Source organism: Mauremys reevesii, linkage group 2 (assembly GCF_016161935.1).
Source record: "Mauremys reevesii isolate NIE-2019 linkage group 2, ASM1616193v1, whole genome shotgun sequence".
Lineage (NCBI taxonomy): Eukaryota > Metazoa > Chordata > Testudines > Geoemydidae > Mauremys > Mauremys reevesii.
In genome coordinates, this window is record NC_052624.1 from 114,037,472 (window position 1) to 114,056,018 (window position 18,547).

Here is an 18,547-nt window from a genome sequence, read left to right on the forward strand (position 1 = left end):
GTAACACTCTTTTTCACTGACGGACCAGTGGCTTTCCCTCTCAGACAGCTTCTTGCTGAGAAACACGACAGGATGGAAGTTGTGATCCGGTCCTTCCTGCATTAGAACCGCTCCTACCCCACGGTCAGATGCATCGGTGGTAACTAGGAAGGGTTTGTCAAAGTCCGGGGCCCGTAATACAGGGTCAGACATGAGCATTGCCTTAAGCTGGATAAAGGCTTCCTGACACTCATCAGTCCACTTAACTGCATTTGGCTGGGTTTTTCTGGTCAGATCAGTTAGTGGAGCAGCGATTTGGCTGTAGTGTGGTACAAATCGCCTGTAATATCCGGCCAAACCTAAGAAGGATTGGACCTGTTTCTTTGACCTTGGGACAGGCCACTGTTGGATAGCCTCCACCTTGGCCTGTAGGGGGTTGATGGTTCCTTGACCCACCTGGTGTCCTAGGTAAGTCACTCTGTTTTGGCCTATTTGACACTTTTTGGCCTTAACAGTTAGTCCTGCCTGCCTGATGCGCTCTAAAACCATTTTCAAATGTTCTAGGTGTTCGGGCCATGAATCAGAAAAAATGGCCACATCATCGAGGTATGCAACTGCACAGTCTCCCAATCCTGCTAGTAGACCATCCACCAGCCTTTGGAAGGTGGCAGGTGCATTCCGCAGTCCGAACGGAAGCACAGTAAACTCATACACCCCTGCATGGGTGATGAAGGCAGACTTTTCCTTGGCAGGTTCATCCAGTGGTACTTGCCAGTACCCCTTGGTTAAATCAATGGTAGAGATGAACTGGGCACGTCCCAACTTTTCCAATAGCTCATCAGTGCGTGGCATTGGATAGTTGTCTGGACGAGTTACAGCATTTAGCTTACGGTAGTCCACACAAAAGCGTATTTCCCCATCTGGTTTGGGAACCAGAACCACTGGAGATGCCCATGCACTGGTAGAAGGGCGGATGATACCCATCTCCAACATGTTGTCAATCTCCTGTCTAATAGCAACTTTGGCATGAGGTGACACCCGGTAGGGTGGGGTCCTAATCGGGTGAGCATTACCTGTGTCAATGGAGTGGCAGGTTTGCTCAGTCCGTCCTGGGTTGGCTGAGAACAAGGGCGCGAAGTGAGTGCACAGCTCCTTGATCTGTTGCCGCTGCAGACGTTGCAGGGTTGTGGAGAGGGTCACCTCTTCCACACCACCATTTCTTTTACCTTCGTAGTAGACACCTTTAGGCCACTCAGTGTCATCTCCTTCCTGAACTGTAAAGTGACAGACCTGTAATTACAGAGGTAATACCATCTCCCTACTTCTAATTGATATTCCCCTGCTTATAGATCCGAGGACTGTGTTCACCCTTTTAGCTACAGCATCACACTGGAAGCTCATGTTCATCTTTTATGTAACATCCCTGCCTAAGTCCTTTTCAGGACACAGTCCCTCATCTTATAAAAGTGATCTACATTTTTAGTTCCTAGATGTATAACCTTTAATTTGGCTGTTTTAGAACACATGATGTTCCAATAAGCCAACTTACCAAGCCATCAGGTCAGCCTATCTAACTGATCTGTCTCCGCCGTTATTTACCACTCCACCAATTTTTGTGTTATCTGCAAATTTCATTAGTAATGAGATTATATTTTCTTCTAGAGCATTGAGAAAGATATTGAACAGCACTGGGCTGAGAACAGATCCCTGCAGGATCCAACTAGAAAGGCCTGCCTTGGATGGCAATTCCAGATTTACAATTATTTTTGCAGTCTATCAGTTAACCAGTTTTTAATTGATTTAATGTGGGCTACATTGGGTTTTATGTAGCACTAACTTTTTTTTTATCAGAATGTCATGTGGCAGTAAGTCAAAAGCCTTACAGAAATCTAAGTATCTTATATCAATACACTTACATTTACCAGCAAAACTTGTAATTTCATTCAAAAACAAAGTAAAGTTTGCCCAAGAGGATTTATTTTCCATAAAATCGTATTGACTGGCATTAATTATGATACCATCTTTTAATCCTTTACTGATTATATCCCATATCAGCCTTTCCATGATTTTGTCCAGGACTGATGTCAGGCTAACCTATCTGTAGTTTCCTGAGTCTTCCTATTTACCCTTTTAAATATTGGCATGGCATTAGCTCTTTTCTAGTCCTGTGGTACATCCCTAGTCTTCCAAGATCTGTTAAAAATCAATACTAATGGTTCAGAGAGTTGCTTGGCCAATTCTTTTAATACTCTTTGAAACAAGTTATCTGGTCTTATAGATTTTAAAAAGTTTAACTAGTTGTTGTTCAACATCCTCCCTAGTTATTGACAGAACAGAAAGATATGCTTACATTATCCTGCTTCTTTCCGAATACAAAACAAAAATAAGTATTTAATACTTCTGCCTTCTATTGCACGATTGACAATTTTACCATTCATCTAGTTTTGGACCAGTACCATTGGCAGGATTTAGTTTGTTCCTGATATGTGTAAAGAACTAGTTTTTATTGTCTGTGAGAGGGTGTTCTGGTGCTTTGTGGGGTACATACTTTAGGAGAGGATTCTATAAAACTCATTGTTTTGTATGTGGTGTGATTAGGGGAGTGAAGGTGATATAAATGGAATATGAAAGATCATCTTGTCTTGTGGGGGACATTTTAATTTTCTGTGTGAGCTGCAGCATTTGGTTTGTGTGTTTGTTTTTGTGTATTTAAATTCCATTCTGGCTCTCTTTTGGGAATCAAAAGGGCATCTAGGGTTTGGCTACACTTGTAGCTGTACAGCGCTGGGAGTTAAAGCTGTCTTTGTACAGCTGTGTAGGGAAAGCGCTGCAGTATGGCCACACTGACAGCTACCAGCGCTGCAATGGGGCCACATTTGGTGTTGGGAGTGGTGCATTATGGGCAGCTATCCAAGCGTTCAAGTGGCTGCAACGTGCTTTTCAAAAGAGTGGGGTGGGGTGGAGTGTGACAGGGAGCGTGGGGGAGAGAGAGAGAGAGAGAGTGGATTTTTGGAGCTGACACTGTCAGCTCCCTGCCTTGCAAATTCTAAGGACTTGAAGATACACAGCACCAACCTTCAATCATTTTAAAAGTTTTGACCCCTTTCCCCACCCCTCTCTCATTCACTAAATGCAAATAGCCTTCAGACCAGATAAGCAGCTGCTCCAAAATGGACCCCCCTGTCCCACTCCGGGCTGCTTCTCTCCTCAAGCAAACACTAGGGGATCCCCCCTCCCTGCCTCTGCTGGAGCAAACAGTAGCTGTGTTTGTGTTTTAGATAAGCAGCTCCGGGAGCCCTGAGTTCACAACAAAACAAAGAGAGGCATCACAACAAAACAAAGAGTGTTATCTTTACTTAAAAAGCATTATGGGAAGGTTCCGGAGGTCAGTTACAGCGTAGTAAGATTAATCACTGTTTACACTGGCACCCCAGCGCTGCAAGAGCAGCGCTATAGTCGTTATTCCCAAGGCCGAGGTGGAGTACAGCCAGTGCTGTAGCCAGGGAGATACAGCGCTGTATGTGCCTTGCCAGTGTGGATGGGGAGTAAGTTACAGCACTGTAAAGCCACCACCAGCACTGTAACTCTCAAGTGTAGCCAAGCCCAAATATTCCTGACACCTGGGAATCAGTTGGATTGCCTTAACCACCAATTGGCCAGAAAGAGGGTACGTCTACACTACAGGATTATTCCGATTTTACATAAACAGGTTTAGTAAAACAGATTGTATAAAGTTGAGTGCACGTGGCCACACTAAGCACATTAATTCGGTGGTGTGCGTCCACGGTCCGAGGCTAGCATCGATTTCTGGAGCGTTGCACTGTGGGTAGCTATTCCGTAGCTATCCCATAGTTCCCGCAGTCTCCCCCGCCCCTTGGAATTCTGGGTTGAGATCCCAGTGCCTGATGGGGCAAAAATCATTGTCGCGGGTGGTTCTGGGTAAATGTCGTCAGTCACTCCTTCCTCTGGGAAAGCAACGGCAGACAATCATTTCGCGCCCTTTTTCCCTGGATTGCCCTGGCAGACGCGATAGCATGGCAACCATGGAGCCTGTTTTGCCTTTTGTCACTGTCACCGTATGTGTACTGGATGCCGCTGACAGAGGCGATTCAGCAGGGCTACACAGCAGCATTGATTTGCTTTTTGCATGATAGCACAGATGGTTATCAGCCGTTCTGTACCATCTGCTGCCATTGTAAATTGGCAATGAGATGATGGGGTTACCAGTCCTTCTTCTGTACTGTACTGTCTGCTGCTGTTATAGGTGCCCCTGGCTGAGGTCAGCCGGGGGTGCAAAAGACAAAAATGGGAATGACTCCCCGAGTCAATCCCTCCTTTATGGTATCTAAAAATAGAATCAGTCCTGCCTAGAATATGGGGCAAGTGTACTAGAGAACCAGTGTATCAGAGAACCAGAGAGCACAACCGCTCCGTTTCAGATCCCGCAGAAATGATGAGTTGCATGCCATTCACAGGGGGTGCCCCTGCAACAACCCCACCTGTTGCTTCCCTCCTCCAACAGCCTTCCTGGGCTACCATTGCAGTGTCCCCCCATTTGTGTGATGAAGTAATAAAGAATGCAGGAATAAGAAACAGTGACTTGTTAGTGAGATAAAATGAGGGGAAGGCAGCCTCCAGCTGCTATGATAGTCCAGACAGGACATTAAGCAGTGTGGGGGAGAGGAGCCCAGCATCCCACTGCTATGATAGTCCAGGCAGTACAGAATCTTTTCTTTACACATGAAGGGTGGGGGCTGATGGAGCTCAGCCCCCTGTTGCTATGATGAAGATGGTTACCAGCCGTTCTGTACCATCTACTGGGAATGACCGGGAGGCCAGCCAGGAGCACTCATGGGCTGATGATGAGGACGGATACCAGTCCTTCTGTACTGTACCATCTGCCACAAGGCTGATGATGATGATGGATATCAGTCATATTGTACCATCAGCCACCAAGGGGGGGGGGCGAGGATGCTGCAGTTCACTGCCGCAGCATCGCGTCTACCAGCAGCATTCAGTAGACATAGGGTGACATTTAAAAGAGTCAAGAGACGATTTTTTTCCCTTTTCCTTCTGGGGGTGGGTGAGGGGGGTAAATTGACGAGCTATGCCCTGAACCACCCCGGACAATGCGTTTGACACTACAGGCATTGGGAGCTCAGCCAAGAATGCAAATGCTTTTTGGAGACTGCAGGAACTGTGGGATAGCTTGAGTCCTCAGTCCCCGTCCCTCCCTCCATGAGCGTCCATTTGATTCTTTGGCTTTCCGTTACGCTTGTCACGCAGCAGTGTGCCGAGTCCCTGCTGTGGCCTCTGTCTGGAGATTTTTTAAAAATGCTTTGGAATTTCGTCTTCTGTAACGGAGCTCTGATAGAACAGATTTGTCTGCCCATACAGCGATCACATCCGTACGGTCCATGCTGGAGCTCTTTTTGGATTTGGGACTGCATCGCCACCCGTGCTGATCGGAGCTTCACGCTGGGCAAACAGGAAATGATATTCAAAAGTTTGCGGGGCTTTTCCTGTCTACCTGGCCACTGCATCCGAGTTCAGATTGCTGTCCAGAGCGGTCACAGTGGTGCACTGTGGGATACCGCCCGGAGGCCAATACCGTCGATTTGCGGCCACACTAACCCTAATCCGATATAGTAATACCGATATTAGCGCTACTCCTCTCATTGGGGAGGAGTACAGAAACCGGTTTAAAGAGCCCTTCATATCGATATAAAGGGCCTCTTAGTGTGGACGGGTGCAGTGTTAAATCAGTTTAACGCTCCTAAAATTGGTTTAAACGCGTAGTGTAGACCAGGCCACACAGGGACTAATTGTCCTGGTTTAAACCTCACCTGGCCTCTAAAGAAAGCAGAGTCTGGAGCCAATCAGACCAGAGAGGGGCCAGATAATAGTTCTCCTGTTGGTGGAAGGGGGCAATTCAAATATTGAAAGCTATAGGCTTCCTGCTTCTGGATGGTGAGGCTAAAACCTTGGAAGATTGCAGGCTAGAAAACCCCAGCTAGGGAACTGAATGCTGCTTTGTTTTGGTTTTTTTGGTACATATCCTCCCAGCTTAGGGGAGGACAAATTAAAACTCGTATTCCACCTTTAAGAGGGAGATAGAGCATGGCTATGACTTTTTTTAAAAATAGAAGCTAGACCCACCGCTTGGGATGTTCTTTTGATATTGTCCTTTACCCTGCTGGTCATTGATGCCTTTAGCCTCCCTTATCAATTGTCTGTATTTACTAACTGCTGGCTTGTACTCTTTGCTAGCAGCTTCCTAATTTTTTCCATATATGTGGTAATGGCTTCTTTCACTTCACTTGATTTTTTTTTAAACCAAAGAAGCATTATTTCATGATCGCTGAACTGTGTGTGTGGTGAGGCAAGGGTGTTGGATTTTTTTGGGGTGGCTAACAGAGTATTCTTAAATAGCTGCACATTATTATTAACATTTTTATGTTTACATTTTCCTCCCACTCAGTTTTGTGTGGGCAACTGGCTTTTTCAAAGCACCAAATGTTGCTGGTTGGGGACTATAATTCTGTCTGCACATAACTAGTGAAATTAGGTCATGACCGCTTGTACCCAGGCAATCATCCCATTTTAGTTGAATGATCAATTCATCTTGATCAGTCAGAACAAGGTTTAATACCCTGAGTTGGTTGTAATATATGTTGGTACAGTGCCTAGCACAATGGGGCCCCAAACTGGTTTGAGGTCTGTAGGTATGATGGCAATATATGTTAAAATAATAAAAAGAAAATAATAAAACCCATTATTTGTATATTGTACATTTTTAGGGTCAAAAAGGTGAGAGAGGTGAAAAAGGAGAGCAAGGGCCGCCAGGACCACCAGGACCACCAGGAAAGTCGGAACTAGAAAAAATGCAGACAGGGATTCAAGGACCTCCTGGGCCTCTAGGAAAACCTGGGCAAGATGGTGAACCTGTGAGTACTGCATCTCTATTGAAGCCACACAGATCATATAGAGAGACCAATATTCATTTATCCCACACAGGTGAAGGGCTGATTCTCTACTGCCTTGCACCCTGTGCAGTCAAAGTGGGTGTTTAATCATGCCACGTCAAAATAGTAGTCTTCTGCACATATCAGTGGTTCTACAAGGTGTCTGGCCATGGCGATTTCGGGTCAAAGGGTGTAAAACACAACTGCTGAGGTGTCAGCCAAGCTCCTCAAGGATGGCACTTGCATTTTGAGAAATGTTGGATGGGGGGACAGGTTGTGTAGCTCCCAAGAAGCGTGGTTTATGTATCCCCTCTAAGCTGCAGCTTCTGGATACACAGAGTGTTTTATACTTCACTCTCTCCTCGATCACAAATACATGGCCCTCAATTAAATACGTATACAAAGTAGTGCACCTGGTAACACAATACAGATCCTAATTCTCTTTTGATATTTTGTCACAGCCTGAAATGCTGGCCATTAAGATGCAGTTACTTGTTTTTATCCCTCTTCTATTTTATACATGTTCTATGTACCTTTCTAAAATGGGTGTTTTTCTTTTAGGGCATTCCTGGTAAAGATGGATTGCCAGTAAGTACCTTTTTCATGCATATTTTAGTTTGTTGAAGAGAAAAAAAACCTAGCATGTCTTTGCCAGACTGACACTCAGCTAAGTTTGACCGTAAGCTATACAATGCTGTTTTGCAACCCTGTTCTCAGTAGGCAGTTTGGTATCTGAACTGCTGCACTATGTTATAATGAAAAGCAAGAAGACTGTAATGTTTCAAAGTGCATCACAAGCATTTGGAAGAGACTCCAAAATGACCATCCTTGACTGATCACAGGTCTGTTTCACACTGATTGATTTCAGAAGTCCTGGAGTCTTTCTTCTGTTTTGTGAATACTGTTTAAAGTTGGCAAATAGCTTGAACTAACTCCTTCACCATGACTTATGGCTGTCAAGCTGTGTTTGTAACCATTATGTAAACAAAGGGATGCACTGCAGCCTTCAGTTTCCCAGCTGCTTCTCCCTCCAGTCCTTTTCTTCTAGGCCTTAATAGAGTGTCAGCCTATAGGATCTTGTGCAGCTAGTGACGAAGGGCTCACCTGCTGATTCACACTGGCTGCCAGACCGGGTGAGCACTTTGTGCTCCAACCCAGGTTTATACAAGAGCTCTCTCAAGGCAGAGGGAACTCTATCACATTAACTGACCCACCCCACCTGTCTCACTCCCTGGCTCCACCCTGCCCACAGCTACCACATACCCCTGATCACCACTTCTCCTCGGCCCATTTCCCACCTCCTCAATTGCCCTGTTGCTCCTCCCTCCCCTGACTCAAGCCTGCCTCTCAGCAACTGAAACCCACCCAACCCACCCTCACATTACATAGTCCCAGTGCATTTTTCATCTGCTGTTGTTTGGTGTGATCTTCTTCCATGCTCAGGTGTTCCCCAACGGTTTCTCACCTGTGTCATTCTGTCAACCTTCCCCCATGCTCCCACGTCTCTGGCTTCTCTTCTAGCTGCCCCATTCCATCCACTTTCCCAGAGTCCAGTGCCCCCCCCCGCCCTCTTCTCAGCTGCTTTGGCCCAGGTGCCCTCTGCAATGCTCTAGTGTGACATATCTTCCAGCTACACTACCTACATGACTTTTTTTCCATTTTCCCACTCCCCACCCTGTTGCTATATTTTCCCTCCCTCCCACAAGGAAGCATTTGGGTGGGGATATCATCTACCTTATGCACCCCTTTCCCCTTCCAGAAATCTACACAAATGCTAAAAACTTTCTGTTCCTGCCCTCTGTATACACTCCTCAGGGGAGGGTCACATTTTTATAATAGTCAGTACAAATGATCCAATGGTGAGGGAGTTAATTATTCAGCCCAACAGGCAAACACATGTTTCATCTATCCGCAAATCTCTGTTCATACTCCACGCTCAAAGAAATCTAGTTATTATTGCACAAGGTAAATTCATATTTAGAAGAACATAAGAACATAAGAACATAAGAATGGCCGTACTGGGTCAGACCAAAGGTCCATCTAGCCCAGTATCTGTCTACTGACAGTGGCCAATGCCAGGTGCCCCAGAGGGAGTGAACCTAACAAGCAATGATCAAGTGATCTCTCTCCTGCCATCCATCTCCATCCTCTGACAGACAGAGGCTAGGGACACCATTCTTTACCCATCCTGGCTAATAGCCATTTATGGACTTAACCACCATGAATTTATCCAGTTCTCTTTTAAACGCTGTTATAGTCCTAGCCTTCACAACCTCCTCAGGCAAGGAGTTCCACAAGTTGACTGTGCGCTGCGTGAAGAAGAACTTCCTTTTATTTGTTTTAAACCTGCTGCCTATTAATTTCATTTGGTGACCCCTAGTTCTTGTATTATGGGAATAAGTAAATAACTTTTCCTTATCCACTTTCTCCACATCACTCATGATTTTATATACCTCTATCATATCCCACCTTAGTCTCCTCTTTTCCAAGCTGAAGAGTCCTAGCCTCTTTAATCTTTCCTCATATGGGACCCTCTCCAAACCCCTAATCATTTTAGTTGCCCTTTTCTGAACCTTTTCTAGTGCCAGTATATCTTTTTTGAGGTGAGGAGACCACATCTGTATGCAGTATTCGAGATGTGGGTGTATCATGGATTTATATAAGGGCAATAATATATTCTGTTTTATTCTCTATCCCCTTTTTAATGATTCCTAACATCCTGTTTGCTTTTTTGACCGCCTCTGCACACTGCGTGTGGAGAAATGATTTATCATTAGAAAAGCTGTACCAGCCAAAGAAGCTGACTTTTTAGCTTTGCACTATGCTTTCTTGCTCTTAGCATTTTAATTTTAAGCAGCACAAATTTTTTACACAAAAGCCATGACAAATTGTTCTGTGGAAAATGCTTCAATTATATAACGTAATTAGGAATTTTATTTTTGCGGGAGCAACACTTTAAATTAGCCTCTGCATGTTTGAATATTTTTTTCTTTTACAGTTCTTTGTGGTATAAAGAATCATATTTCCTCCCTTAGCAATCTTCTAGCAGCTTTACTTATGTTTGGAAACCATTTTGTCTGTGTGCAATTAGACCCCTATCCTGCTAATACTTTCACACACTGTGAGCAATCCCATTGAAATCAATATACTGTTTGCAGTAGTGCAGGAAAGCACATGTGTCAGTGTTGGCAGGGTTGGGGCCTTAATGCATAAAAAGCATTTGGCCACAACCAGTTAAGCACCAGAGAAATCAATATTAACCACAAAGAAAAAAATGAAATCCTGTGGGTACATTTGAATCTTACTGCATGTAGTTCATGGATCTTTACAGTTAGTGCAGTGCTATCATGGTTAGACTCTGACAGTGGCTATGATTAACACACACCGTTGTCCAGATTTCCTTAGAGAAAAGGTTCATAAATGAACATAAATCTGAGCTTCATTTTCCTCTGGAGTTCGTTCCAGAATTTTAGGTTAGCTGGCTAATTCATTGCACTTGCTAGCCTTATCCTGCACCACTTAAAATCAATGGGAACTTTGTTATAGACTTCAATGAGCAAAGGCTCAAGCCTTATATAGAACACAGCATATGCATATTGTATTGGGGGGAAAATACACAGTGGGATAAGCGGGTTATTTGGGGTTTGGGAGTTGAGATTTATTAGAACCCTGAGGGTTAAAAGGAAACTTGAGGCCTAATACTGCAAGGTAATTTCTGTGAGATGCTTAGCACCCATTGAACTCAATGGGAATTGAGGGTGCTCAGCATCCTGCAGGATGGGGCTCTAATGATTCCAGTAGGAGATGAGTGGAGTCGGCACCTCACGTTGAGGCATGCTGCACGATGTGTGGCACTCGATTAGCAGCTTACAGCAGTATATTATGTAAGTATTTCCACAGGAAAATATCTGACTGTCCTCTTCCCTACTGCCCATTACCTTGGTGTGAAATTGAAACCGGTGACCTTCCAATGTACATTTTGGAAATGAATAATTTGGGTCAGCTGAAGACAAAATGTCAGCCTGGAATCTGCCTACTGTTATCACATTGAGGAAATGCAGAACAAATAGAGAACTATTCCAAGAGTTCAGGTAGTCCTCTACTGTCTTGCAAAAGGTCTGCTAATATATTAATCAGTCACAGATACCTGGGAAAAATCAGGTGAGAACTTTGCACACTTTAGCTTCCTTCCAAATAGACTATAGCAACGTTCCTAAGGGCACTTTTTGGTTTTCTAAATATGCATCATTTATAGGAATTCTATTTTAATGGAAAGAAAATATTGAATAAAAATGTCTTTTTAGGGTGAAAGAGGACTTCAAGGATTGCCAGGGTTGAAGGGAGAGGACGGCCTTAAAGGAGAAAAGGTATGTGTCTTATCAGTGTCTAAGGGCTAGTCTACACTTACCTGCCGGGTCGACGCGGTGAGTTCGACTTCTCGGAGTTCGAACTATCGCGTCTAATCTAGACGCGATAGTTCGAACTCCCCGCACGCTCCGGTCGACTCCGGTACTCCACCACTACAAACGGCGGTGGCGGAGTCGACCTTGGAGCCGCGGACTTCGATCCCGCGGCGTCTGGATGGGTAAGTAGTTTGAACTAGGGTACTTCGAGTTCAGCTACGCTATTCACATAGCTGAACTTGTGTACCCTAGTTCGACCCCCCGCCCTTAGTGTAGACCTGCCCTGAGAACCAATTGGATTAGCTACCATTCATCTTTTGCTTTGTGTTAATTTGATATGTTCTGAAAGGAAATAAAATACAGAAAGCACAAGAAGAATTTATGTACTCTTCTCCCCCACCACGCATCTGTTCAAAGACCAGTCACAATACACACACACACACACACACACGTGTTTGTACTGTTAATATACAATTCATGAAGTAAACCATGGCATTAAACTGCTTTTACTTTCAATACTTACTTTTTTCTTTGTTGCTTTTTCTCTCTCTCCTCCGATCCTCCAATATTAACCCCAATATTTACCCAGAAGTTAATATTTTGTGCCAATTTTCACCCACTTAAAATTTTTCATAATAAACACCAATACATTTCTGAGACATATTAAACAAAAAATGAAGGGCCTTGTATGTGTGACTGTGACTATGCTCTGCCAGATAAATTATGTAGGAGATTAGAGTGCAGTCCTATTTTAGCCTTGCAGAATAGCCAAAATCAGTGTTCACATTTTGAGGTGACAACTCCTGTCTCAGCTGAGCTGAGGGTAGCTAGTGCAGGTGAATCAATTGCTGCATTCCACTTGAAAAATTCAGCCAGCAATTTAGACAAGTGGACAAATGAATCATTAATGTTAACTGGTCAGTGTTTCATTAGCAAAGTGTGAAGCTGAATGCAGGTTAAGTTGAACAAGGGGAACTTTATTAAACCCTGTGCATGGCTCTGTCCACGTGGCTGCGTTACTTCCAGCCTAACTCCCCACCTTCCCTGTTTTCCTGGTGTCCTTCAATAGGGTGAGCAGGTGTCTGGTTTTTGACTGGAACACCCGGTCGAAAAGGGACCCTGGAGGCTCTGGTCAGCATTGCCGACTGGGCCGTTAAAAATCCGGTCGGCAGTGCTGCGGAGCTAAGGCAGGCTAGTTCCTATCTGTCCTGCACCCCAGAAGCAGCCAACAGGTCCGGCTCCTAGGCAGAGGGGCAACAGGGCTCTGCACATTGCCCCTGCCCCGAGCATTGGCTCCGCACTCTCATTGGCCAGGAACTGCATCCAATGGGAGCTGCGGAGGCAGTGCCTGCGGGCGAGCGCAGCCTGCAGAGCTGCACCTCTGCCTAGGAGCTGGAACTGCTGGCCGCCTCCGGGGTGCAGTGCTGTGTCAGGACAGGCAGGAAGCCTCCCTTTGACCCCCACCCCTCAAATCCTTGATGTGAAATACATTCAGACTCAACTCAAGTGGAGTCCAGAGCACTTAGAAAAATGAAATTCACCTCTGACAATGCAGAGCAGGGTGTAGGGCTCCTGGTACTCCCTCCTGACCCCTGTGGCCATTATTCCAGTCTGTGAGCTACAATTGCAGCCCTCCAGGTCAGGGATGCAGGAGCCACTGGATCTGTGTGAATGCAGATCTCTTAGCCTACTCCCAGACCACCTACGCATGCTGGAGCGGAGACCTTTTCTGCTTCAGGCTTTTGTTTCCCCCTGTTATTGCTGGAAGCTGACAAAATACCTACAGGCAAATTATCACTTGGTGATTAAATCTAACTCTGTTGGCAAAAGCCATTACTGACAAATACTTTAACACTCCCATGTGCTGAATCTGCTGCTGAGCAATCACAGGTCAGTAGAAGGCAATGGGATGAATCTGTTGAATGGCAAATCTGCAGCTCTCTCTCTCTCTCCTGCTCTAGCTGGGCAGAGGCAAGTCTCCAGACTGTTGGGAGGATGTTTGGGCAGGAGCTGGTAGCTGGGTGTCCTGCAGAAGTGTGGTATTTGGAGGCCCTGGGTGAAATACTCTTTGGGTCCCACTAGGTGCTAGAGCCAACAGGGCCTTGCAGCTGATGCACCTTTAGCACATGCCCCTGAGTCATGGTGCACCTACCATGCTATGAAGCACTGAACCAGAACAAAGGTGGATGACCTCAGTGGCCCCACGAGGCGGTGATGATTCATCGCTCCCTCCTCACCCACCGTCTGTTGCACAAAGCCCAAATAAATGGTCTTTGAGCAAGGATGTACATGGAGGTAGGAGTGAACAGAATTCCCCTCGCAACCTCCAACAACGACTCTGTAGGCCCTCCGCAACCCCATATCAGTTTCTGTGCTGGAATAGTGGCCGTGGCCCTGACCCATCTCCTGTGCAGTGGTTTGTGGCTGTTGGATTCATGTAATTCTGGACACAATGGGCCATCTCTATTGGCTGATGCAGAGCTAGCGCAGGGCCCAGCTGCACCACGTGCACAGATCCCTGCATGGCCACTCTGCAGGAGCTCTTGTGGTTCTTCTGCACTGGGGAACTTCTGTAGCCCCTCTGCTGATGGGTGAATGTCCCCCTTTTATGACGGTCGTTTACATTCTGTATCAGAAAATCTCAAGTCTATAGATCCTTCTCAGCTTGGAAAGCTGATTCATGAGTTTCCAGCAAACTAGCTTTAATCACACACATTCCATCTTCAGTTCTTTACGTGATACCCAATACAAATATTCAGATGTAGATACTCACCCTGAAGCCAGTCATCCTGTTTTTAGTTAGAATGAAACAAATACAGTAGTAGAGTGTTTTAAGATCAAACAACACCCATGGCTGTTTACAGTATGCGCAAAGTGAGAGTAATGCGCAACGAAAAGCAAATTAATCCAGCACTGCAAGTGCATTAGTTGGGACTGCTGCTGAATAGCTCTTGTGGCTTTTGGCCATAAGAGCAGAACATCCTAGTAGCAGGAGAGGTAGTGGTCTGAAAGAAAAGGACACCTTCATCTATTCCTGACTAATTCTACAGCCTCAGTCAAAATACTTTTCTGCCTTTGTTTCCCATCCATAGCATAGGGATAACACTTACACACAGTACCTCACAGAACTGTTAGCTGATGTTAGTTAGGTAGCTGATGTTCATAAGGCACTGTTTTATGGGTGCTAAAGATACTCAGAATGTGCTGAAAAGCATCCAGGAGCTCTAAGACCCTTTTCTGGAGAATTGTTCCTTGAAATTATTATTTTTTTAAATGTTGGCAGCTACGTACAGCCTCCAGCATAAACAGCTAGTCACCATGCCTGCAGCAAAAGGCTGGAAGAATAGAAGGAGATTGTTCCCACTCCCTTTTATATGCAAGTTAGTTTTAAGTTTAAAAGTTGCTCCAGAAAACCATCTCACTAACCCTGCCTTGTCCCAATTGATATGATTAACAGATTCCTTTCCACGGTATGTTTACGGGGTAGGAATGGCCTAAAAATTGTTTTCCTGGTTTACACAAAAATTACTAAGACTATCTGTAGCCTAGGAAGGTGGTCAGCATCTCTTAGCTTCTGAGTATGCTTTTAAAGGTGAGTACACGCTATAGGATCAGGGGCGGCTCCAGGCACCAGCGCAGCAAGCGCGTGCCTGGGGTGGCAAGCCACAGGGGGACGGCCTGCCAGTTGCTCTGAGGGCACCAGTTAGGCACCCTTCAGAGGAGTTTCTGCGGGAGGTCCGCCAGTCCCGTGGTTTCGGCAGCAATTTGGCAGCAAGTACGCCAAAGGCACGGGACCAGCAGATCACCTGCAGAACCACCGCTGAATCCGCGTGACCTGCGGACCTCCTGCAGAAACGCCGCCGAAGGCTGCTTGACTGCCGTGCTTGAGGCAGCAAAAACCATAGCGCAGGATCTATCAGCAAGTCTCTGGCTGCCATTGTTGTAGAATAGGAAGCCAGGAATTGCTGCATCCTAGAGCAGGTTGGAGAACTGACTGCCCTGCTGGTGGGTTATCAGTTGATGTTTTGTAACCTTTGGGCAGTGCATAGATAAAGCTGTGAGAGGCACTTCAGAAATGCTTACAAATAGTAGGCTCCTATATGTAACTATGATCCAGATTTGAGAATTTGTGAGGGAGGGAAGTTGCCCACTCCTAATGGTTGCAACAGGGTAAAAACTGCACAAAACCAAATACAAAAATTGGCTAGTGCTAATTCTGTAACCTCTGTTTATAAAAAGCGTCAGAGCAAATAAACAGGAGCTGTAAGAGTGCATGGCTGCAAACAATGAGAATAGCTCAAAACTAATTAAATACTGGCACTATGGATATGAATATGGTAAAAACAAATGAAAGGTATATGGGAAAAAAGCATTTGAAGAATATCCCTATAGAAATCTCTTGGCAAAACTGTGTAGAAGCAAATAAACAAATGAATAAATGCATTTAGTGACTGGTCAAAAACAACCAAGTTTTTTGCTTTGTTCTGACTGTGATGCAGTTGAAATTCTCTGATTCCTGACATATGATTCTCCTAATTAATAAAAACATAGCTAAATTCAGAATAGAAATGGGAGCAGAGGGAGATGCAATTCCAGATGACAATTCAGAATAATTAAAGAAAAGAACAGAACACGAGGGCTCGGCTGTCTGGGATTATGGGGCATCTATCTGCTGCGTCATTTTCTTGAAGAAAACTTGCTGACAGTAGGAGCATTTTTCCTACTTCTGCTGCAGAATATGGAGGCTGATCACATCCTGCCACCCCACAGAGTCAGAATGGGTGGACAGTGGCCCATATTACATAACCACCCCCAAAAAATCTGAGAAGTGGATGCATACACTCACTATCTCACAAAAGGCAGTGTGGCCTAGTAGACAAAGCACTGGATTTTTGGGACTAAGAAGACCTGGGTATCTATTCCCAGCTTGGCTGCTGGTCTGCTGGGTGTCCTTGGAAAGTCACTTTTCCCACTCTGAGCCTACGTCTTCCAATCTGTCAAGCGGGGGGATAATGATACTAACCTTCTTTGTAAAGCACTTTGAGATCTACTGATGAAAAGGCTGGGTAAGAGCTAGGTTTATTCCCAAGTTTAGTGCTTTTAATTAGGTACCTTCTGCATGTCCAGTCTTCACCTTCTGGCATGCAATGGAAAACATGCTCCATTTTCTTTAGAAAGAAATTGCAGAAGAGTGTATTTTTCAAATGTCATTTGCTTCATTTGAGTTCAGGGATTTGGCTGGAAGGGGATGATCAGGGATGGGGAGGGAAGAGAGGAGTGAGACAGTGGGGAGAGGGCAGGGCCTGGGGCAGGGCAGGGGTGGAGTATGGGCAGGGCCACAGGCAGAAGAGGTGGGCTGGGGAAATAGCCTTCTCAAGTGTCAGCTTCACCCACTGCCCATGACCGCATGTAAGAGCGGGTCAGCTCCCGCACACCCAGCACGCGCTGCAGTTTCCTTAGGCAGGGGCGTATTCACAGAGCCGAATGCGTCGATGCCGCACATTCTATGTGAGGGAAAGGGTATGGGGCTCTCTGCAGGGAATTGTGACTCTCCGCCGCAGTGAGGCGGGCCGGGCAGCTCGGTATCCTTTGCTGCCTTGTCCCCTCCCCTTTCCCCCCCGGGCTGCGAGCCTGGGCTGCTGTCGGGCATAGGGGCTCCAGTTTAATAATACTTCGTAGGGCCCCATAAATCCTAAGGACGTCCCTGGTTTTATTATTATTAGACATTGGAGATGGACCTCCCAGGAGCTGAGAAAGAGGGAGACAGACTTCAGCTTCCCTTAAACATACAGACACATCAGCAATAACAAGTAGATAGCAAGGCCAAACTCGTATGGGAACCTCAATCCATGCACTTGAGCTTTTAGGGACCATAGGTTGGGGTTCATGAATACAACAAATTTCAAAGCCAAGCACAGTTTGAGTGAATTTGAGATTCAAAGGGAATATTTCACATTCCTCCATCTACCTCAGTATTTTCAATGCGCTAGTCCGTGTAGTACATAGACACCAGCGAAAGGCAAGTGTGTCTTACCTGCAGTCACAAACAAGGGGTGTATAAGACTCCTACAGCTGACATAAATGGAGAGCTAATATCTGGCCTAAAAAACTGTACCTCAAGTATTGTTAATATTTAAACTGATTGCTTGAATCTGGACTGTGTAACATTCAGTTGTTATAACATGGTGTTTTTCAAACACTGATAGAGACATTCTTCTCCCCAAAGAGTTCATAATCCAAGAGCCAAATCCTGCTCACTTCTGTGAAATACAAGGCAAGAGTGGAGAAGCAGGGAAAGATACATTATGAAAGGCTTTCAATTTGTAGTAGAAGCTGTGAAGAAGCGGGAGCCAGTGGAGGGATGGAGGTTCTGGTATGATCATAACAGGCCAGGAAGAGGATCTTAGCAGCTGTACTTTGAATGGACCTCAGGGAAAGGTGAGGTGGGTGTTAGCAAGGCTAGAGAGGAGCAGGTTATAGTAGTTAGGAGGGGAAATGGTAAGGGCCTGAGCAGTAGTTTTAGCTGTGTAGGCAGAGGGGAAAAGTACATTAGATAAATCACAAGACTGTAATTTTGGAAAGTGTGTGGAGGAGAGTAGTAATGTTGAGAAGGGTGGTATCTCCCTGTTTTGCATATGATTTGCATAAAGAATGAAATTTATGCTAAAATATATGTCTGATAAAGAATTAAACCCCATTTCACAATTGGCACTGCTAGTACAATTGTAAATTTATTTGAGAAGCTAGAGATGGAAAAGACCTTTCACAACATCCTCTCTCTGCCAATGCAGGGTTATTTCCTAGAGTACATTGCCAAGTGCTTTCTTCAGTCTTAGTAGTTTTACTTTGCTGTAATGACCATTTCTCTTTGGAGTTTATTTCACAAATGAATAAACCTCACATCCCTTTCTCGTATTTAAACAATTGTCTTGTGTTCGTTTTTGTTTCTATAAACTTGCAAAATACAGTTATGTCTAGGGAAGCTAGCTACGGCAAACCAAGCTAACCCAGTGTCATGAAACATGCTAAAATGTGGTCTGAAATATTCACTGCTTCATATTTGTTGTTTTTCTAGGGTGAGCCTGGTGTGGGACTGCCAGGACCACGAGGACTTCCAGGCCCTCCCGGCCCATCTGCTCCATTGAGAGGACTTGTGAGTTTCTGAGGCTGTCTGAGATTTAGCTCTGCTTGTCTTGTCCT

General features: G+C 45.2%; 1 protein-coding gene across 9 annotated transcripts in view; it reads left to right on the top strand.

The window, feature by feature from the left end:
- Positions 1-18,547, top strand: part of COL15A1 (collagen type XV alpha 1 chain) — a 276,139-nt gene that overhangs the window by 137,311 nt on the left and 120,281 nt on the right. For all 9 annotated transcript variants that reach the window (XR_005594255.1, XM_039525414.1, XM_039525413.1 and 6 more), the window contains 4 exons: positions 6,780-6,926; positions 7,506-7,532; positions 11,249-11,311; positions 18,423-18,500. Coding sequence is in view for 8 of the 9 variants with exons in the window: in XM_039525414.1 (XP_039381348.1) it covers positions 6,780-6,926; positions 7,506-7,532; positions 11,249-11,311; positions 18,423-18,500 (315 nt within the window). In the remaining variant the exon portion in view is untranslated. The remainder of the gene's footprint in view (positions 1-6,779; positions 6,927-7,505; positions 7,533-11,248; positions 11,312-18,422; positions 18,501-18,547) is intronic.